General features: G+C 43.9%; 1 protein-coding gene across 3 annotated transcripts; it reads left to right on the forward strand.

Moving 5' to 3' along the window:
* The first annotated feature begins 850 nt into the window (after positions 1 to 850).
* shroom1 (shroom family member 1) lies at positions 851 to 22,552 on the forward strand. Of its 3 annotated transcripts, none has more exons than XM_086130983.1 (9): positions 851 to 1,005; positions 12,136 to 14,972; positions 15,051 to 15,234; positions 15,367 to 15,419; positions 15,600 to 16,220; positions 16,403 to 16,930; positions 17,426 to 17,504; positions 17,936 to 18,208; positions 20,452 to 22,552. In XM_086130983.1, exons 2-9 carry the CDS (start codon positions 12,331 to 12,333, stop codon positions 20,704 to 20,706), a joined length of 4,635 nt encoding a protein of 1,544 aa, XP_085987109.1. In that variant the 5' UTR covers positions 851 to 1,005; positions 12,136 to 12,330; the 3' UTR covers positions 20,707 to 22,552. The 3 variants fall into 3 exon arrangements, with proteins under 3 accessions (XP_085987109.1, XP_085987110.1, XP_085987111.1); XM_086130984.1 differs by having other exon boundaries at positions 853 to 1,024; XM_086130985.1 differs by lacking the exon at positions 851 to 1,005 and adding an exon at positions 10,633 to 10,796.
* The last annotated feature ends 402 nt before the right edge of the window (positions 22,553 to 22,954 follow it).

A 22,954-nucleotide genomic window follows, 5' to 3' on the forward strand; every position in this document is an offset into this window, starting at 1 on the left:
AGGATTGATTAGCTGGCGCTTTTCAATCCACATTGCACTGCCCTGATAGAATTAACTCATTAGCAGACAACGGAGTACGTGGAATAAAATCATCCATCCATCCATTTTCCGAACCACTTGATCCTCACTAGGGTCGCGGGCGGTGCTGGAGCCTATCCCAGCCGTCTTCGGGCAGTAGGCGGGGACACCCTGAATCAGTTGCCAGCCAATCGCAGGGCACACAGAGACGAACAACCATTCACGCCCACACTCACACCTAGGGACAATTTAGAGCGTCCAATCAGCCTGCCATGCATGTTTTTTGGAATGTGGGAGGAAACCGGAGCACCCGGAGAAAACCCACGCAGGCCCGGGGAGAACATGCAAACTCCACACAGGGAGGCCGGACCTGGAATTGAACCCGGTACCTCTGCACTGTGAAGCCGACGTGCTAACCACTGGACTACGGGCCGCCCGGAATAAAAATCATATACTGTGAATTTGAACAGAATTATCTTCCATCATATTTTACTCGTATATCTACATTTATATTTTTGTTTCTGGTTAAAAAGAAAAGCAAGCTCATTTTTGGAATGGATACGTCTAATGTGTTCTGCCACCAGTGCGTGTCGGCCTTGTTTGTTGTGGTTTTTCTGAAGGGTCAACATGTTGGCATCATTAACTTCTGTTCCAAAACTCGCCAGCAGAGAGGAGAAAGTCCTCGTTTGACGGTACAGCCCACTTTGACAAATAGGAGCGAAAACCTGCCTCTTGCTAACTCCGATTGGCCAGCGCCGCGATCAATTACTCTTCATTCGCTTGCACCCCTCCTCCAGGGAGGTAGGTAACTCATCAAGGAAAAGAGAAAGCTTATTATTACCTACCAGTTGGCAGAGAGACACGCTATCTACATTAAAAATTGTTTTTTGTTAGTTTTCTTTCTTATCGCCCCCCCCCAGAAACACGGTCGAAGAAGGACGAGGGAATACGAGGGGAAGACGGCGAAAAGCGAACGCGGAGCAGCAGGTACGTGAAGGGGCCGCAGGTGCGTTTGCTGCGCTCAGTTTCGGTACTCAACCTGTCAACCTGTTGCCTTTGTCCCGTCTCGCCGGGGCTGACGTGAAACATGAGCATTCTCACCTAAATGTATCACTGGAGTTGGGGTTTCTCCATTGCTGTGTGGTTTTATCAGTTCTTTTTGGGAGGTCACCAAATAATCGTTTGAGTAAGGTAGCGTTGAGATGACGAAACGAAGTGCGCTAAATGGTCCCTGAATGCAACACTTTTACATTGTAGTACAATCCAAATGTCAAATGTACAATGATTGTACAGCTGACATTTGCGTTTAATGTGCTTGCTAAAACACCGTAACGTAAGTTATTGTTAATTAACAATGAAAAGAAATGCACGTTTATGATCATTTTGTCGGGCCCTATAAGAACGATTTTTTTGTTAAATGTTTTTCATGGATGTGGCTAAATTGATTTGCTGTTACTTTTGTATTGTACAGTTCAGTAATAAACTGACTGTCTCGTGTGGTAGTTTCATTTGTCATTGTTTTGTACCTTTGATACAAGACGGTTAAAGCTTAAACTACTATGAAAAGAAAACACAACCTTTTAGATTTTAATACATTTTTGTTTTATAGAAAAGGCCATTTACAATGGCATCCAAAACAGCTTTGCCTCTCCATTAAAAAATGTGAGAATGATTCTGCTCATATATGCTGTTTCTTTGGAGAAATTATAGTCCCGAGTCGCTATTTGGAAAATAAAAGTTGGCAAACCTGACTCTGTTTTTGTAAACCTGCTCCTCTCTGTTTTCAGACGTGTTGTTGTGTAACACAGCGGTGATGTGCTTTGATTTTTGTGAAGAAAGGCAATTTGGAAAAAGTTGCAGTGTAGAATCGAATTGAGTTCTGCCACAGAAGGGGACAGAAAGTCTAAATGACTTATGCACCCACACTCCATAAACCAGTGGTTCTTAACCTGGGTTCGATCAAACCCTAGGGGTTCGTTGAATCAGTCTCAGGGGTTCGATGGAGCCTCTGCCATGGAGGTTAAGACACACCCAACTCAACATGTCAATTAGTTATGACACGCCCGCTTGGCCATCACTGGCTGGTTCATTTTGACCACAATTTATAAAAAATTGTACTTCGTACTTATTCTAATTGTGTTTACTTTTTTCTGTTTTTAATAAATGTGTTTTTTTTATGTCTTGAATTTGTAAAAAAAAAAAAAAATTTTAACTAATGAAGGGTTCAGTGAATGTGCATAGGAACTGGTTGGGTTTGGTACCTCTAACAAGGTTAAGAACCACTGCCATAAACAAATGCAGTGCAGCTCAGCTTCTGGCTTAGAGGACCTGAAATGGCCACCGTGATGAAAATGGTTCCCCATTCCTGCATAATTAGTACTTTGTTTTACATAGGTGTTGATGATTTGACCGTTAGACATAATTACCTCACTATTTCTGACAGTGAATAATAGATCTTGTTTATTGCCAGTATTGTGTCGTCCCTTAAACTCATCTACCTGTTTCAAATGGATCAGTGGGCTTGAATTATGCACCGGGGAGGCTTTTCAACTTAATGACGGTAGACTATGTTTTATTAAAAGCTGGAACAAAAGGCACAACGGGCCATGAATGCCTCGGGAAAGCGGACACTGTTGTTTTGTTCTGTGCCTGAAACATAAGCGCTCATGCGGCGCCTTGTCCGTAACGATCGAAGCGGGGACAAGCACAGTGGGCCTCACTGTTCAACCATCGCCGTGGGGTGCTAACTCGCAACGCTGACCTGACCTGAGCTGACCTGAACTCCGCATCGTTCTCCTCAGGTGTTTGGAACTCGTGTGTCCGCAAATTGGTGTTAAAGACAATTTTTTGGTGTAGAAATGCTGTATTATTCTTTATTTCCATTTCACCACCGCCGAGTGTTGTTGTGTGCAGAGTTACTCTCTGTGATTTAGAAAAAGATAAGTGCATTTTTTGTAGCCAACTCAAGGTTAGCCAGCTAGCTAATTTAATATTGCAACCACTGAAGCACAAGGATAGACACTTTTCTTTTTTTAATTGAGCAAACGGCAACAAAATAAACATTTGATGAGCACAACTGACGCCCAGGCACTCATTTTGCAGACTGGCTTACCTGAGCTAACAACAGCCAACAACACTTGACTGAAGCACAGCTCCCAACTTTTAAAGACACACATTTAAAGTTATCGATAGATTAATCAATTCTAATGAAAAGAAAAATGCAGCCCTAAAACAGCATCATAAGCAACTAGAGAATACATTCAAATAGGTTGAATTCCAGCTCTTTCAGGAATTTTCCCCAAATGAGCCCCACTCGGAAACAAATAAACAAATGCCGACACATTTACCTTTACGATAGATTGATGGGGTGCCGTGTGTGTCTGTGAGTGTGTGCATGCGTGCCTGTGTGTATACAGGCAGAAATATGAAGAAAGGAAGCTGGAAACAAAACGATGGCGTCGCAAATAGAAGGGCGGGAACTATGAGACACAAAAGCCGTCAGTCACGTACTTAAATTTGCCTTGGGCGTTTGACATATGAGCTGTGTCTGTTTCTCTTTGTCATCCTGGAAGGAGGAATAAAAAAGTAAGCGCATGCTGTTGTTGCTGATCTGCCACAAAATGATGATGGGATGGTTCCATGGAGCCATATGAAGACAAAAATACACAAACTAGTTCATGTCCTTCATCTCAACTCTTCGAGCGTGCCTGTTTTGACTCTTCGTGTTTACATTCTTATTCCGACCTTTTAACACGCAGCTTCCCTGTGAGGAGGAACTAACTGGTTTTGGCTCCAAGGGTTGCTTTCAAGTTAAAGCCGGTTGGCATCCTAATTTATAGCCGTAATGATTATTATTTTTTAATCCCAGATAAACCGTTAAAGCCCAGTGATAAGTGATAATGCACGGTGCTTGTTGCATGTCGACTCCAGCCAATTAAGTTATTATCAGTGACCATGATGTCACTCTTAAATGCAAATGCAGGTGCAACTTATAGATAAAGCCGCTGTCACCATTTTAAATCGTCTGCTTTACCCTTTAGTAAAATAAACCTGTGTCACGCTGGTAAATAAACCCTCAAGGGACTACCTAATATGGAGGAGATGACTCATTGGCCGGTTAATATTCAACTTGAAGAGAGGAAAATGTGGTGTAGTGTTTGTAGTGTCGTGAGACCTCATTTCCTCCAACAACAAAGGCTTTATACATTTTGATCGGGTAACAATTTGAAAGAACACAAGAACAGAACCCTTCCATGAGCAGCAGAATTTTATTTCTTCATTAAGCCAAGAGAGCGAAGGCCGGCCAATGTGGTGGTGTCATGATCTGGCGGTATTGCCAGGCCTCGGAAAAGGCTGTCAAATGCGTTCAGGTACACTCGTGGGCGACATTGTTGTAGGTAGTTTCCCGTACGAATATGAAGTTGTGTAACCTCGATTGACTATCAGGAAGGGTGCGTAAGTTCAGAGCACAGCATGCTGGTAAACATTTTTCTTCGAGGATTAATAAGTGATAGGTAACAATTTGAGGAGACTGATTCACTCTGTTGTCATAACCTTCATGAAAACTGCATCCAAAGGCTCTTAGTTTTCGGTCATTCCAAACTGATCCGGGCATTTATTTTTTTTCTAATGAGTCCCGTTTTTCAGGAATTACAATTCATTATCTGTTGTGGTAAATCCTGCTTAATTCTCATGAGAATAGGCTCTGCGATTATGTCTAAAGTGCTGTGTCATTATGGTTTGCTAATTAGCAGGCTCATTAATATGTCTCTTTTGGCCACTGTATATTTAATTCAATTCGATTGGGTGCAAAATATACTTAGCCACCTCACATAACACCATGAAAACTACCTCCTGTGTATTGTGATGCACCAGTCATACTGGAAAAAAAATTAAAAATCCAGAAGTAGGGTTATTCAATACCTTGACCGCGCACTGTTCAGTCGACATTTGTCTTTCTGTAAAATGCCAGTGACAAGCACGCATTTAGAAATGACACTCAGGTTTGTCAAAATTGATGTATGCTAACACTATACACTTAAATATTAACAATATTTTGATTTTACATATCATCAAAGCCAGGGTGTGGTTTCGTACTCTTCTTACTGGGTCATGTGCCTTAAGGCTGGTCTGGCCCGCTGGCGTGAGACAGCATGATGATTGCATGGGTGCATCTTTGGCTGCAGGGTAAAATGTACAGTTTTACTGCTGACGACACTCTCGTATGTTCTTCCTGTCACCATCATAAAATGTCATTAAAAAAATTCACATTTACCTTAATTATCTGTAAAAAAAAAAAAAACATAAATTGCTGTATATTTTGAAGCCCATAAAATACAAACGCATGATTTGCCGACATCAAGTGTGAGCTCAACTGCTATTTAAAAAAAAAAAAAAAAAAAAATGAAGAGGTTGTCTCCATGCTCGAATTTCATGCTACATAAGCATTTCAAGAGCGCGAAGGTGTAATCGCCACACTCTGCTGCTCTGCAGCCTCGTCCTTATCATCCTGTCACTCACGTGCCCTTGTGACCAATAGTTAGCGTCTCTTTCTTTTGTCTCTCCTGCCCCCCCCCCCCCCGTGCCACTGCAGATAGATATGATGTCACGAAATGGCAGCCATCGGTTATCACTCAAAGATCCAACCTCCCCAACATCCCAATCCTCAAGAGTCTGTGCGCGTGCGTGCGCGTGCCTGATGTGGTTATCCGACAGCACCACACCTCCACTTTTGCTCATAGCTGTAGGACTGTCATTGCGATACGTCGGTGTCATATGTCAGGGACTAAGTGTGTGTGTTTGCCTTTGCATTTTTCCATTTCGAAAGTTGATGGATTTGTTCCAGTTTCCCCACTGGAATTAATATTAAGTGAATGTATTTAATCCGGGTTCTAACAATTGCTTTCATAATAGCCTTTGTTAACTATGTAGCTATGTTACGTTTTAGGTCGCTGGAGTCGTGTTGTGCTGAGCTGCCACAATAGAGTTACGCGTTTCACCGTCACAGGAACCTCCATACCCATTTTTGGAGGGTAATTATTAAACTCTTTGCGACATTAACCAAAACACACTTGTGGAGTGGATTCTATTCATTGCTCAAAGCTCAGATTTTGATAGACAGGATCACCCTTTGTGCTGTAAAACGGCATCAAAAATCTTGTTAACAGATATCGAATACACGCAGTCCACCGATTGATGTTTCAGGGTCTTTTATTGTCGCTGTTTCACTCGAGATCAGACGGCAGAGCCCCTCTTCAGCCTTTGTGCGCTCGTATGAGAGATAATGAGAGAGAGGCAATTGTGTGTTTGTGCGTGCACCGGGTGTGCCCAAAGAGCCTCTCGGGTTGCGCGGAGAAGATGAAAAAGAACGTGTAGGTGATGGATGGATTTTGTTATATAATATGACTAATAAAGGAGCCCGGTAAATGTCACGCTGGTGTAACAACCACATAGTGTACGCTATGAAGTAAAATGTCAAATCGTCTTCCCGTCCTCTGTTTTTCGCCGTCGCAACTGGTGCCAAAGTCCACAGCGCGTTGCACATTTTTCCTGCTAAAGTTTAATCTGCGTCATTTGTTTTCCATGATTTTTTTTTTTTTTCCTAAACCCTTTTCGGGACAGCGGTTACTACAGTGGACAGCTTCTCATGTTATCAGGTTACAGGGTGCATGAAAGGGTTAAACACTAGACAAGATTTCAACATTGGGCTGCCGATTGGCCGGCAACCCATCCAGAGTGTACCCCGCCTCTTGCCCACTGACGTCGCCTCCTGCGACCCTAATGAGCCTCGAGAAAATGGTCTGATTGAACGTCCCCACACATGTTCACGGTCCTTGTGGCTCCAACGAGAAGTGAGTCACCATCTTCTAATCAGGTGCACTCAACCTGCTGCGCGCACGGGGCAATTGTGATATCGCTGCAGTTACGTAATTCGCATTTGCATGCACGCAGTCTTCATTTTTCTCTTTTATTTGTGTGGTACCATGTCCCTTCAGTTGGTAATAATGACGCTCCTGTGCAGTCAGTGGCTTACGTAAGCAAGCGCTCCTGAACACGTGTTGGACAAACCGAGTATCAAGCAGTGACGCGTATGCCCTCATCTGTGGTTTGTTGTATGCAAACGAGGAGGAGCAACATCTCAAGCACTTTCTGGTCGGTGTGGAATATACACGAGTCAGTTGAGTGGCCTGCGGGCATCTGGCATTGTGCATATCCAGTACAAATCTTTTGGTATTTTTCTGTTTTTAATATTTGTTCCCAGTGGCTTTGTTGCTTTCTCTCAGCGGGGTGTCTCAAACAAAAAATATATATATTTGGTTGCACAGTTGTAGTTTTAATGGTGTGACAGGCTGTTTCCCCTCATTAAAGATTTTCCAAAGATAATGCGTCAAAGATAATCTTCCAATTTTATCTGCAAAAGTCATTGGTCCAGTTCCATTGTATTTATAGTATGCAATAGTATTCAATAGGATGCATACTTTCATATAGATGTACGGACAAAAATCTCATTGTTCTGTTTGCACCACTAAAAGTCTATCATTGTTTTTTGGGGGGGGGGGGCATTATTTCATTGAGCTATGCGATCCAATCGCAGGCGTATCAGACAGAGGACAGTATTGGAACAACCCGTGCACTGTGCTGGCCACATCTCTATGGTGAAGTCACACATTGGGATGACTGTCAAAGCAGCAACTTGGGGGTTGGGGGGGGGGGGGTCATCTCCCGCATTATTGTGTCTGCCGTCAGCTGTTTGCGACATAGTTCATTCTGTAACAGGTCAGGGATGGTCTGTACGGCCTTATGCGAGGTGGTTAGAAAGAAGCGAAGCAGGAGCATGAGGCTGCTGATAGTTTGTCCTCAGGGATCGGGGCAGAGTGAGACGTTGGGGAATGCAAGAACAATAGTGCTTGTTTTCTTCCGTTCGCAGTAACATTTTTCTGTAATGATGGAACGATGGAGACTTTTCCCACCTTTGAGTAGGAAGTGGGTCACTCGCTGTTGTTTTCTTAGTCGTGCAGCGTTTATCCCCAGCCTCCCGCTGGGTCATCTGGTCTTCTTTTTTTGGACAGTTGGACTGTTGTTTTAACCTCCTCAGTCCGTCTGTGCTTTCACACGTTGCTGGCTTTTTTGTTCTCGGGCAGACCTTGTTTATTTGTCTTGTGCGTTATTTTGTTCCGAACCATTTCCTGTGCAAATGTCCTATTTTAACCATGTCAAACAGGTAAGTCTTGACGTTGGGTGTGTCCTCAGTCACTTTTCATCACATCAAATGCTCGTGGTGTTTGCCAGACGGATGGGTGTTGGGAGGAGGGCACACTTTCCTGTTGGTTCATTGATATTATGCTGGTTTGGTCAACACAAAGACAATCTTCCTCAGCAATAGCGAATTTCCTTTTTGCTTTTTTTTTTCCAGGAAACACAGCAACATGCCAGTTTTGTCCAATTGAAGACTTTTAATAAAGCACCGCTGCATCGCCTGCAGCGGTCCTCTATCTGTATTTCTTTCTCATGTGGAGGGATGCCTACTGTATCCAGTTAAATTCAGCATGATGAGATCTTATTGCAAAAAAAAAAAAAAAAAGAAGTCCGGTGGGGTCCGTAATGCAAAAGTAATTGCACAGAAGTCATTTGGAGTTTATCATGGGCACAGGTCAGCGTTCTGGCAAATACTTGCAGGCGTCATGTAGACTCTGGTTAATAGTTGACCAGACAGGCTTACAGAATGCTCGAACGTGTGATATCTGAAGTCTCAGAAATATCATGCAATCCCTGTAAAAGTTTGTCAGGTTTTTGCGCTGGATGGAGGGGAGGAATGTCAAGCTTATTCTAGTGTGACAGCAGATTTTAAGACACAACCTCCACTTATGCAATGTATTCATCAATCCTAACCTCACTAAGAAATTGTGTTCTTCTCGACACATTCCCTGACCGTGCGGGATTTTTGCGGAGCACGTGTTCTTGATGCATTCTTGCGCCGCTTAAGCCTAATACTTCTCCCTCTTCCACGATGCTCAGTTGCCGGGCAGGCAGAACGCAACCACGAGGTTGGTCAATGTTCGGTGTTGATCCCAAATCGTAGATCACATGTGGGGAACTGTCAAAGTTGGGCATTGTGAGTGCAAATGTTGGGATTGAGAAAATCATGTACTGTTGTCTTTTTTTATTTATGTATTGTTGTATTTGAAATGTATTTCTCTCCTGTAATTTAAGTTTCATGTTTATTATTTTCAGCCACATTGGGCAGTATTATTGGAGGGGGGGGGGGGGCGTTAATTCAGCACCCTCACCCCCAAAAGACAAACCGCTACTACTTTGTGAAATGGTTTTCTCTTGTGTTACGGCATGACATGTGGGGTCGCCTTCTGTAGGAGAGATGCAGAGTGGGGGGTGGGGGATCCCGGCAAATGTTGGGAAATGTAATTTACACTGAGAGTAAACATAAAGGGGAAAAGGTCAAGGCTGTCAGGTGCACAATTTTGAAAGAAAGGGCGCGTCAAAGGGGCGACGGGGGGGGGGGCGGTCTCCGAAGGGTGCCATTCAAGTTCGGAGCACTACTGTCTGGGTTTATGGTCATCAAGCAAAATCTTCGTCAAGGGAAACGTATTCATGGAGATTTGCCAGTGTCACACATTATGATTTGAACTCCAACACAGCAAAACATTGACCAGGCGATTGCTTATCACTCGAAAAACTCAATTCAAGTCAATATTTCTCTATACTGAACGTCCCTTGACTCAGTAAAGGTTGGGAAACATATGGAATGTTTGTCCATAATCTTTGTTTGAGTTCAACTCAAAGTTGGAAGAACTGTTACGCAGTCCATGGAAAGGTAAAGAGGGTCTTTAGCAAAAGGTGCTTTCACACCTACATTGTACACAGTTGTTGGATTCCAAACGTGGTCAGTTTCCTTCGTGAGAAAGTGTTGTTGTCAGCGTTGTGATTGAGGAGCACGCCACGCGGCTCGCTACATTTGGCGTCATCCTGCTTTCTCCGCCTCCAGTATGTTGTCCGTCCACATTTTCAGCCATTGAGCGTGGGTTTAAAATGACATTGTGAAAGTAGGCCAAGTATGACTTTGGCTATGGCAATGTTAACACTAATTAAAAAAATAAAAAATAAGTAGGCCAATGACAATAGCACAGCAGCCGAATGTTGTTATGACTCTCTTAATGATAGGGCGTGTAAAAAAAATTAAAAAAACAAAAAACACAGCAACAACCTAATATAATTAGTCTTTTGAGATTTTTGGTGGGGGGTGGTGCAGGCCTCCTGAGGTCACCCGTCCACTCAACCCCCCTCCGTTCCTTCTTTCTCCTCCTCCCTCCTGCCTTGGCCAGTCTCCATGTGCCGGGCTCAGGACCTTGGGAATGAATGGCGCCCGGGCTGTGCTCCGTCTTTGAAGCCAGCCAGGAATGCGAGGCCTCTTTTTTTTCTTCTTTCTCTCTCTCTGTGTTGTTCATTGCTAACGTGAAATATTCCCTCTGCTGCTCTCATTGTGCATCGCGGAGCCGGACGTCATCAGCTGGCCAATCGTTAGCTCCCACTCGGCAGCCACGGGTCGCGGAGGGAGGGAGTGGGGGCTGGGGGGGGGGGGTGCTTGGAGGGAGAAGGCACTCTCTGGAAGTCTTCCCTCTTAATATCGTGCTCGCCTGGTTACTTGACGCTGCCGCCTCCTGGAATAAGCTTGCTGTGAAAAAAGAATGGACATTTTTTGTTTTTCTCTTTTGGAGGCCACATGGGCGTTCTGGGGTTGAGGAGGCTCAAGAAGAAAAGTTTGCGTGAGTTGTGTATTGTTTTACGCCAGCAAGGTTCTTTTGAAGTAGAGCCTTCCTTGTGCAGTTCCGTGGTCCTTGTTCTGCACTCTTGTGTCCTGTTTTGTCTCGGTTGTGTGTAGGGGTATTTGTCTGGGCCAGTCGCCCTGTTTCTGCCTCACCCCCACTTCACTCCCCTTCTCTGTACATTGTGTCACCGCCTGTCCCCTCCATCACTTCCACTTGATCGCTCCCCTGTTTTGGAGCCCCTCTCTCTCTCTGTCTCTCTCTTTCTTTTTCTCTCTCTCTGTCTTTCTCTCTCTCTCTCTCTCTCTATCTGTGTGCGTCTGCACTTGTTGATCAGAAAGTCCCCCCATAAACATATGAAATGCTCTTCAATAATGTAGTTTGAACACATTTTTGTAATTTGGCCTTTTGTGTGTATACAAAACAACCACCAAGGATCATTCTTGAGTTTTCGTTTCTTTTTCAATTGTGTGTTTTAGTTTCAAGGCAGTCTTGACCAAAGTTCGTGGCCCAGAGGCACTTTTCATACATTAAGATTAATTTCAAGCGTCAAAGGTTTGTCCTGGCTTGAATTTTCAAAAGAAATTGGCTTTTTAGAAGTTATATAATATTAATGAGCCAATCTAGTTAAAGGTTCATCCACTAATTAGTGGGTGGGCATGTAATTTTTCAATTTATTAATGTTATTATTTTTCAAAATACCCAGTGAAACATCAACATAAGCCGGTACAGATAACTGATGTGCATATTTCTTCATGTTAGCATCATTACTGAAGCCCAACATCAAAAGTGCATTGTTCAAGCCTGATGACAGAGAACCCGACAATCGCACCGCAGGTGTTACAGTATGACTCCGGCACGTACCCGGTCATTAACTTTCAGGGGTATGTTCCTTGACCACCGCTTTTAGGGTTTTATCTAAGTAAAATACATGTTTACCTGACCTACTTTGTGTGATCTTGTGTTGTCCTTGCTCGATTCCAAGGGAAAAATACAGGTGACTAGTATTACAGGGCAACAATGCCTTTTAATGAGGTATTAAGTGTCACATGAACGCTCTTCTCGTGCACTGTAGTTCCATGGAATTCCTCGAATATTTTCACGTGTGTGCTGCAATGTGCTCACCTGACCTCAAGGCCTAATAAGAGGCCTGGTCGATGCACGGTATAAGGGAGATTCCCTTCAATAGGTGATAAACTGTTCTGACTTACAAAACAAACATCACGTAAGATGATGAGTCTTAGGCTTCACACATAATGCAGTTGTTTTCTGTGCAACATATGTGTGCCAAATCGATTTCAGACTAACAGCTGATCTGTGTTTTTATTTTCTCATGCAGGTGCTTATGAGCAGACAAAGGATTTGAATAAACCGGGAGGAGGTGGGAAAATGACCTAATTAGCGACTTGTGCTCTGCACAACCTGCTGCAAATGTGTCTGTGGCATTTTCCCCAGTCACAAGGCATATGCAGGCATCAATGCGCTTCCAAGTAAAGCTCCCCTTGTTCATCCTCGACATCTGCACCTTTATTCCATGGATTCCTACAGCTTCCACTTTGAGAGAATGAGCAGCGTGGACTTGCATTCTCTGAGCATGCCTGTCAGCCGGCTCTCCCCAGCCAAGTCCAACAGCAGCATTGTCGAACAACTTACCCACCACCAGCACGGCAAAGGAGACTCTGCTTACAGCTCCTTCTCTGGGGGGTCCACTGCACCAGACTACCCGCCTTCACTTCACTTCCCAGAGGACCTGCAGCCCAGCTCTTTCAGTCACTATGCTGACCTTAAGTATTTAAAGTCCATTTGTCATCCCAGCCAGGTCTTGCACTCTAACGCAAAAACCATGGACCAGGTGTATCGTTCTATGGAGGTGATCTCACAGAACTATCGCAATAGTACCCATATCCAGAACGGCAATGGCAATTACTATACCAATGACAAAGCAATATCAAATGTGTCTCTTAGGGCTCCATCCCAAATTGTTTACCCTCCCAGTGGTGCTCCTCTAGTCCCAGCACGCCAAGGTAGTTTAACAGCTACTAAAAATGTCGAAAATAGCACCAGTCAACACAGTACTGACGCTCAACAGCCCAGACCCCATAATCATCACCATCCATACCCCCACAGAGGGAACGTCCCCCAAATGGGGATAGCTAAGATAGAATCAAGTAGCTCTGTCATTAGTCCCGAAACATTGTACTCGGATCAGAGGGCAGTGCCAGCAGGGGAGATCCTGCAGCTGCCAAGCTACCGCTCTCAAGTACCTTCTTATGAACAAAACAGGGCATCCATGAACCCACCCAATCTTTTCATCACAGACAACAAAGCTCTTTCTAAGCAGCAGAAGTCATCAAACTTCCTGAGACAGTCACCTCCCAAAGGCACAAGCCAATCTGAGCACTCAAAGCCCATACAGCAATCAAGCGGGGGTGGATGCAGTGGAAAAAATCATGGTAAGCCCAATGGTGTCAGTGGGGAGTTTGAAAATGCACGCAAAAGGGCGCATTCCGCTTATGATTGGATTGGTTCTGAGCCAGCCCGTGTTTCTAGTCCTTGGAATACGGGTCAGACGAGCTTTATCAACAGCAGCATCCAGCATAAGGGTCAGTTCTACTTTGTCACAGGAGTGTGTAAGCACTCGGAATCCAGAATGAGAAGTCACTCTGCATGTGTGAGTGGGTCCGAAGCTGCCAGTGAATGCTCCACTGTGTTGGAAAGACCTTGGCCAAAAGACAGAGAAAGATGTCACAGCACAATGGAAAATTTATTTATACCCATAAAAGAGGTCCTGGATGAAAGGAGCACCCAAAGCAAGGACCTCATACCAAGGGGTTTGGATCAGGAGAATCACCAACCCGCCCCCTTTTCAAAACAGTCCTCTCAGAGCTGGGATTCCTTTGAAGAAAGTGACACAGAGAGTCGAGAAATTGGGCGCCACACGACCAATAATCCTATATTTTACTGCGGACCTGAGAATAACTCCCCACATTCAACTTTACAAGCAAAGCAAGTCCCCTCACTGAGCAGCAATGAACCAAGAATCCAGCCTAAGCGTGAGGAGCAGGCAAAGAGGGAGAAAAGACAACCGCTGACAGATGTAGCAAGTGATAGGATAAACAAAGAAACCACCCCGCTTCTCTACCATCTCACTGAAGCTAACAGGACAACAATGCAATCAAGAAAGGACATTGACTTCGGTGTGAAAGATAAAGAAGCTGCTCATCACATTACGTGTGTCAAAGAGCCGTCTATAAAGAACGGTAGACCTCCACAACAGGACGTGACCAAGAATGACACAGGGGGAGTCGACTCTGTTGCCTGTAACACCTTGGATGACTCCTATAAAAAGTACTACAAAGAGAGACTTAAGGACGCCCAATCTAAAGTCCTGAAGGAGACGTCATTTAAAAGAAGGGATCTGCAACTGGCATCAATGCATCACGCAAGGCCAAAACCTGAGCTGAGATCTCCAGGGAGTCACTCTTTCTCCTCATCACAAGATTCTGAGACTTCCACAGACACCCTCACCCCATCTGTAACCTCAGAGGAGACAGAAAGGGGGAGGGTAGTGGAAGAGATGAGGCGGAGTCCTCATCAAACGAACACAGCGTCAGAATTAGAAAATAGGAGGTCTGCAAATGTGGCCCAGCCCCAGGTAGCGTCACGAATTGGCGGGCGAAAACGGTTGACTCCAGAGCAGAAAAAGATGTGCTACTCGGAACCGGAGAAGCTCAACCAGCTTGGTGGTGGCCCCTGCCACTCGGCTTGTCGGTCCTTTGGTAATGAAAGTGACGGGCTGTTTGCAGTGGACAGTGAATGGCAGGATCATGTGCAACCAGGAGAGCAGGGACTGGTGGCGGCGCGTCGGAAGTTGTTTGAGACGCGGGGTCGTGCCCTTTCTGCCTCAAGCGCTTCAAGGACAAACCTGAAGCACCTGCAACACAAGGCACTTGTGGCATACATGGAGCGCAAGACAGGCCAGAAAGTGGTGGAACCCCAACAACCGGGTCCTCAGCTACCAATACCCCCCAGACAGAGGCACTCTCTGGGAGAGAAACCGTTTGACTGGGGTGCCAGGCCTTTGTCAGCAAGTGCTGAGAGCTATCACCTCAAAAAGAAACTCAACAGACCGCAGTCTGCAGGACGCATCCTTGATTCCTCCACCAGTTCCATCAGGTATGATTAGCGACAGAGTGGAAAGCAGTCGAATTCTGGTTTTCATTTGACATGATCATTTTGTATTATACATCACAGGTATGCCCAGTTCTTAGCACAATCCAGTTCAGACCAACCCTTAGTGCAGTCAAATCAACCCAAATGGAAGGAAAGACAATGTTCATCCCCTGGAAAGTATGCCTCCGTGGAGAGTCTCTTGGACCAACCAGAAGCCCCTACAATTTTCAGGAACAGATCCACATCCACACCACATGCATTTCAGGTAGGTCAGATCATTTTAGTTTTTTTTTCATACCATAAAGAATAAAAAAAAAAAATTACCCCCATTCTACAGTATTATGGTACTAATTAAAGAAATGCACTCACATTTTTATTTCCCCTCTCTGGTCCACAGGCTCAGGAGTATAAAACGGATCCAGAACCATTTAATTCCTCTGAAACTTGCAGGTATGGACCTACACTCCAGGAAAAGTTTGACATTTCTATTGTTTTGGGGTCAAGATTTTGTGCAGACTGTGGCAAATCTCCTTTCAAATGAACAATTCTGAGATTAAAAAACAAAAATTATATATGATTATTTGAATGAGCAGCACAATCACACCCCATATTACTGTATATCTTTTCTAGTGTCCAGAAGAGTGTGAGCGCTGCAGTGAGCTCAACATCTGAGGCCCCTCACCAAATCCGTGTGATAGCCCAGAGGGGCAAGTCCATGGAAGAACTGGGGGCGTCCAAGTTAACCAAGATGTCGACTCTGAGTAAGAGTTTTGAACAGCTGGATCAAGCGTGCCAAGACGTGAGGAATGTTTCACTTTTCGCTGAGGTCAGGGAAGCTCAGGGGAAGGAGATTGGGAGGAAGAAGTATGGGCCGAATCCAGTGGCCAAAGAAATTAACTTTTCTGACATGAAGGGACAGGCACAAATCGATACACAGAAAAAGTCCAACTTGAAACAGAACTCTGACCCCGTGCTTGATGGGGAGGATATTGAACTTAAGTCCACAACAGGAAGAAGATCCTTGAGTCCATCTCACTCCCCGACTTCTTGCTCATTCTCGAGGGGCAAAAGGCAATCTTCTGGATCTCGCAGTCCTCCCACAGATAAGTTCCTGTCTGGCAAACCTCCCATTGAGGCACACTCTTTTCCGCATTCCCCTGGAGGTCAGGAGACCAGTGAGAGGGAGGCGAGGTCTATCTTGTCTTCCACCACGCAGATAAAACCATCTTGTGAAAACAGACCGAGCTGCAGGTGAGATTTGACAATCTTGTTCTTCAGAAACTACCTCCCAAACCCATGGGAAACATACTTACCATGTTGTCTAGTAATTGGGATACTGCAACTGTTTTGCACATGTGGATCATTGGGAACATGTTTTTTTTTTGGGGGGGGGGCATCCATATGGTAACCTTCATCCAATCTCTTCCTTCCAGGGCTGCCCGCAGTTCATCCGAACCGTCAGCGGTTGAACCTGGCCAAGAGGTCTTACTGCCTGCCCACGAAGTGTCCCTGAGCTGTGGTGTGACCACAGAGCCGTCATTATGGAGTTTCCCTCCAGAGCAGGAGCAGCCCAAACAGGACGTGCAGAGTCCAGACTCTGTTTTCGACGAGCCTGCCATTTTGCGCCCTTTTGAGATGAGCGAAACGGTTCTTGATCAGCAGGTAGCAGAGGAGAAAAATTCCAAACCGGAACACAAGGAGTCCGGTGAGAATCAGGACATGGCAGAGAGGCGTCCGCCAGAGGGAGAAACCATAAATTTGGCGAATCCCTCCAAGAAACCGCCGTGGGAGGAGCTAGTGGAAGCCGTGGTGAAGGTGGAACCCTCGCTGGCCCCCGCGCTCTATCCATTAGCCGATCGTAAGACGGCGCTGATGTTGATGGAGCAGCTGCTGTCTGAGGACACCCTGCTGATGGAGGAGCACTACAAGAAGAAACGGGAGCAGAAGGGAGCTGCACAAACGTCAGTGCCCTGGAACAGTATAGTACACTGTACATGTAGGGCTAACTTCATCTTTGAAGAGAAGTTTAAAATCATTTACTTCTTCAGTTTTCCTTATACCGCTTTGATACATACTGTACAGTACTCGGTTCCACAGCCCTATTTTGGTCAGTGAGTGTACACCGTGTATGTAAGTCTGTTAACGGAGAGAATAATTGCAATCAAAAGGCCATATAATGAGAATTTCCAGTACTGTCTAGTGTTTCTCTATGAAACACAATCGTTGCTTGGTTATGACCAAAGAAGGTGCCGTGTTACCTTGTGTTGTATCACATGCTCCCATACACCTGCATATCTGCTTACAGCAGTGCTTACACTCATGTTTCTGCAAACGCAAGCACACACAAAAAGACAAAGTGAGCAAGAGGGAGAAGAATACTGTATAGGCATCATCAAACATTTGTTGATAAGAGCGAGGAATGCGGACGCCAGTCTGACCTCGTGCTTCTTTTGCAGTTGCGAGACCGAGGCACCTCAGTCAACTGATGGCCACGCAGGTGCAAGTGGAGAGTTTTGCGGCACTGGTGACAAGAAGGTAAATATGAAGTCAAAACAGTGACACAAGACCACCACGGAGCTGAGACGACAATTCACTTGCAATTGGGGTTTGAATGAACGCTTACATTTTTAGAATTTTTTTTCCAAGGTATGAACTCACCTGGATTTCATACAGTATTTTGCATAGACCTGGTGTATTTTATACATCCAAATATTTCCTTTATCATTTTTTTCTTTTCTTTGCTGGTTTTTGACACTTGTCTGTACCTTGCCATGAACATAGATATATTAAAATGGTGTCCTTTTTTTGCCACGTGATAGAAAAACACAATGGATGATAGGTCTCCCAAAAAACTGACACTTGATGAATTTGCAAATGCCCAAAATCATTTTTTAAACAACTCTGTTTTCTAAACGACTATCAAAATACTTATTCTCCATTCTCCACTCCCATGCTTCAACCCGCAGAGAATGCTGGTGTGCTATATTGAGGAGCGTCTGTTCACACTGGAGGAAACGCGAAGCGTCCTCCAAGCGGAGATCCAGGAAAACATGGCCCACGGCGAGGCCCTGGAGGCTCTGGTCCGCGAGCGCTGTCTGCCCCTTGAGCTGGAGAGATACAACTTGTTCATCGGGGACCTGGAGAGGGTGGTCAACCTGCTCCTGTGCCTCTCCGCCCGGCTGGCCAGGGTCCAGAACGCTCTAAGCATGGTGGACCAGGACACGGATGCTGAGGAGAAGGTGAGGATGTTTACCTAATGTGTGTGGCATGAGTATATTATCATGATTACGATTATAACCATGCTACACCCTTATGGACATTCCTATTGCATAATAGTGCATGCAAGATCGAAACAAAATATGAAGAGACGACCATGCTTTGTCAAATTGCTTGGTTATTTTAATACCTGGTACCACTAAAAGTGTATCCAGTGACTAAGTTGCGCAAAAGAAAACACGGAGTGCCGAAAACCCCCCAACTGGTTTTGGTAGTACAATGCCATCGCTATTTATGTAGGAGATTGTGAAGTGGTTATTATCAAGAAGACCTTTGGAAAATGTCTCGATCAGCTCTTAAATGTCATTTTATGAACTGTTTTTGTTGTCATAAATATATTGGTCCAAATGTACCTTTAGTTGTACTCGGCACTTAAAATGAACAGAAAACTGAAGAAACAAGGATGATTTATTATTTTCCAGGGCTTTTCCTTCAGGAATATACTAATACAAAATATAATCAATATGAAATATTGATTTAGATTTTGATAGTGTCATCAATTTCAAAATAATAAACGTTTCCCCCCAAAACATGAATATTTTAGGAGAGATTTTCCAATCAGAAACCAAATCATAACACCTTCCTCCATTATTTTGGTCAAATCTAAAAAATTAATATAGAACAATCATCGCAACGTGAAAATATTTGCATAATCGCGTTGTAAAAGTAAATGGTACAACAGTAGACAGCTGTCTTTTGATGTGCCTAGTGCTGGACTATTCACATGACTTTTGCTTACTGTGAACAAACCCGAGGCCTCACACTTGACACCTTTCTCATGAGCAAAATGTTCTGCACGTGGATCCTTCTCCAACCGCAACCTTTTGTACTGCAGTATCGGGGGCGTGACTGCAAATCATGAAAAATGTTGATCAATAAGTTTTGAGTATTTATGAGTTTAATGTTTTTTTGGATTTTTTTTTTCTTTTTCAATTCCTCCAGAGTTGTGTTTGTTTTGAGAATTTCATGACAGGCCAGATCTAATTCCCCCCACACCTCTGACGCAAACGGTTAGAATGAAAATTGCAGTGTTCAGCTGACTGAAGCGTCAGCATTAAAGTGAGAGTTTGCGTCTCTGCTCCCATGCCCTGATCCATGACGCTCTCTCTTTCTCGCTTTCTGTCATGTTGACTTTGGAACAGCAAACATGCCTGCGAGGTGAAGGTCAGTATTCCTCTCTCACCATGTAGATGGAATGCAAAAAAAAAAAAAAGCCAAGTTCATGAGTCTTCGCCTTATCATCTGTAGTTAAGCCTAATGATTTATGCGTCACGATCATTCCTGCAAATAGGCTCGATGTTTATTATAATGACATCAGGTTCCATCTGAGTTCATCCCGCTCTGGTCCAGGCTTCAGTTCCACACGAGTGAACACACTAAACATGTCATTGAGAGTCTTCTGTACATGCTGACTCCCTGCAGGCTCGTTCTTCCTCGCCGTTATGAGCGCGCCGGCTGTTTACACTCCCTCACCGAAACTCCTGCAGCTCATCAGTTTCGATAACATTTGCACCAACCCTGCCCTCTGTTGAAACAAGGCAACACTGCACCTCCCTTCAAAGCACTTAACCCTATCCCTGATTACACAGTGAACTGCTTCGCATGATAATGATTTTTTTGCTTGTGTGCACAGGATACTATATAGATACAGTCAAACTAAATAATCCTGGTCTTGCACCTTCACAGAAACTCATTTTGAGCATACAGGAGTGAATACAATATGCCAAAAGTGAAGCGGTACAGTTGGTCTTATGTCTAGAAATATTTTTACTGTAGGAAGTATTGTGAAGCAAATATTTTGTTTTTTTTCCAGCATCAGACCACGTTTTAAGTAAGATTTTAACATGTCTAACTTTCATACAAGTGTAAACACAGTGTAAGATTTAAAAAAAAAAACTTTTGTTAAGTATTCATAAGCTTCATGTGAAGCTGAATTGTTTATTTTTGAATGGCATAACTAATGAATATAGTATGCCACGTGGGTTCATGGTTGCGTACATGCTCAGATGCGTTGTGTTGATACTTTATCTCCATTTTGAGTGCTTTGCTGCCATTTTTTTGGCATCTATATGCAGTTGCATAACCCTTTCTCAGGTGAAAGCGGAGAACCAAAATCAAATAAAAGTCAAATAAAGTAAAACCACTTGCCCATTCTACATTACATGTAGCATTAGATGCTAACATTGTGTGTGTTTGTGTGTGTTAGCAATCTCTGGATAGCCGTCACCGTCTGCTGTGCAAGCAGCGGGAGGACGCCAAAGACCTGAAGGACAACCTGGACCGACGGGAAAGCCTGGTGTCCACCTTCCTGTCCCGCCAGCTGAGCCCCGAGCAAGTGTGTGACTATCGGCGCTTCGTTCAGACCAAGGCCTCACTGCTCATCCGCCGCAAGGACCTGGAGGAGAAGACGAGGCTCGGCGAGGAGCAGCTGGAGGCCCTCGCCAAAAGCCTCCGTCTCTGAGGGTCGACATTTTGTTTCGGTAGCACGCACTGGTCTCAACCGGTTCGGACGATATGCTTATCTCCCCATCTTGCAGACTCTTTCCATCCCCGCTGTGCCTTGATTTCAGCGTCACTCTCGCGCAAGCTTGAATTCAGCTGCATTTCCCCTCATCGTCCACAGGGGGAGCCCACTAGACTCTCATAGGGGAAGCCTGCAAAAAAAATAAATAAAATGCTGCAGCAGAGTTGTAACAGATGCCTTTTACATGGAACCCAACGAAGGTGGGCTATTGCCATAAAAGTGATATGACATCCCGCAATCTACATTTTCTGTCAACAGTCAACTTTCATCCCGGAGCGGCGCCACTGCCCCGCCCCCCCTGAATTGCTCATCTAATGACAAACCAGACACTTTCATGGTCTCAGACACAACAACAATCAACGTAACACCACTGCAGGTTGACTTCAATCTGAGGTGGGTATAGTAGCTACAAATTATACTCAAATAAGAGTACTGTTACACATGACTATATTACTCAAGTGAAAAGTAAATTGAGTAAAAATGAGCATTCAGGGGAAAAAAAATTACGCAAGTACTGAGTAACTATTTAGTACATTCTGCTTATTTTTTTTAAAGGTGAAGTCAAGTCAAAAGTGTTCTTTACTACTCGGAACACACTATTCAGATTAATATTGCATCTGTGGAATATGAATTAAGGAGAAAAATACATGTTTCTATGACATCAGAGTCCCTCACGGCTCAGCTTGTGAATGTCACATGACCAAAAACCCAGAAAACAGATCAGCCTTGATGGTTGTTACCTGAGCCCATGTGACAGTACCCAAGGTGGAAATCTCTCGGACAAATCAAAATATTCACTGACGGCTCTGTTACTACCTGAATGTCGCCAGGTCACCTTTAATCAGTCGAGAAAGTTAGGGAAAATCCAAATTTTTACTAGGTGTGTTCAAGCCAGGCTGCTCTCGAAGCTTTAAGCAGCGTAGGAGAAAATCACGTGTGGTTCAAGGCACAAAAAAAAAAAAGAAAAAAAAGAAAAGGTGAACGACAACTAAAAAATAGCACTTTGTAACAATACAGGAATTCATATTTCTTCACTTGTAAATCAAACAGCTTTACTCCATCCAGCCATCCAGCTACAACACGTTGCTCTTCCCATCTTTGTCATGAACAATATCACTGTCATATTGTTTAGATTTGAGTTTTCAAGGTACGTTAGGGTTATGTTCAACTTCTGGGGTTTCACTGTCAGGAATGAGATTTCATCTCCCTTGTCCATTGGTTTGATACTTGAACAATATACATCTTGACAAACCTTAGTTACTCATAAAATTCCATCATTATTTTTTAAATGATTTTTAACCTCCACGAACATTGGAGCCAAAATGTCAGATGTGTATGAGTGATGTTCAATATGAACATGTGTGTGTGTGAAGAAAATGTTGGTTTGTCAACAATATTCCTGTTTATGTCATGAATAGATTCAAATTCTGATCGTCCCTCAGCAAATGACCTAACAAGAACACACCCACATCCGACATGTGCTGCCTGTGGACTATTTTGTATCATATATTTATGTTTTAATTCAAGGTTGTGGGTGAAGCCACTAAATGGATTCTGCTTTCCCTCCATCTAGTTACCCAGTGGACCATTTTCTTCTTCAGTGTTGCTTTGTTATGACATGGCCTTTCTTAAAAGAGGGAGAAAGAGTTCACAGTTTAATGACATCACAGATGTTTTTTTTTCTTTCTGTTTTAACATCAGCTGAGTCACACGTGCCTGTTTGGAGTTGTAAATTCCACTTTGTCTTATTGTCAATAAATTAAGAAACTTTCCCTTTAAGTGACACTAATAATTGTCAAATGATTTCAATTTGGGATTTTTGGAGGCGCGACTGTTTAAAAAGTAGCGAAGAGATGAAGCAGGAATATTGAGGTATTTTGCGCCCTGTGCTGGAACTTTAACGCACTGACACAGAATCTAAACATGTAAGGAGAGTCGGGACAACATTTGCTCTAACGATGTTATTTTAAAAACAATAGTTATGATAAAATTTATAATTTAAAGTAAAACAAAAATATTATGAAATTGGATACGTAAAGCAACAATCTCACAATTGTGTTGTTATATTTCCATGGATTATTAATTCAATGTTTGAGTGCTAAAGTCTTCCTGTCATGAGATGATGAGTATTTATGGACGTGATGAAGACTCTCATGATTTTTAGAGAAGGCAGTGCTCACGAATT

Source organism: Hippocampus guttulatus, chromosome 15 (assembly GCF_054856545.1).
Source record: "Hippocampus guttulatus isolate MCC_2025c chromosome 15, RoL_Hgut_1.0, whole genome shotgun sequence".
Classification (NCBI taxonomy): Eukaryota; Metazoa; Chordata; class Actinopteri; order Syngnathiformes; family Syngnathidae; genus Hippocampus; species Hippocampus guttulatus.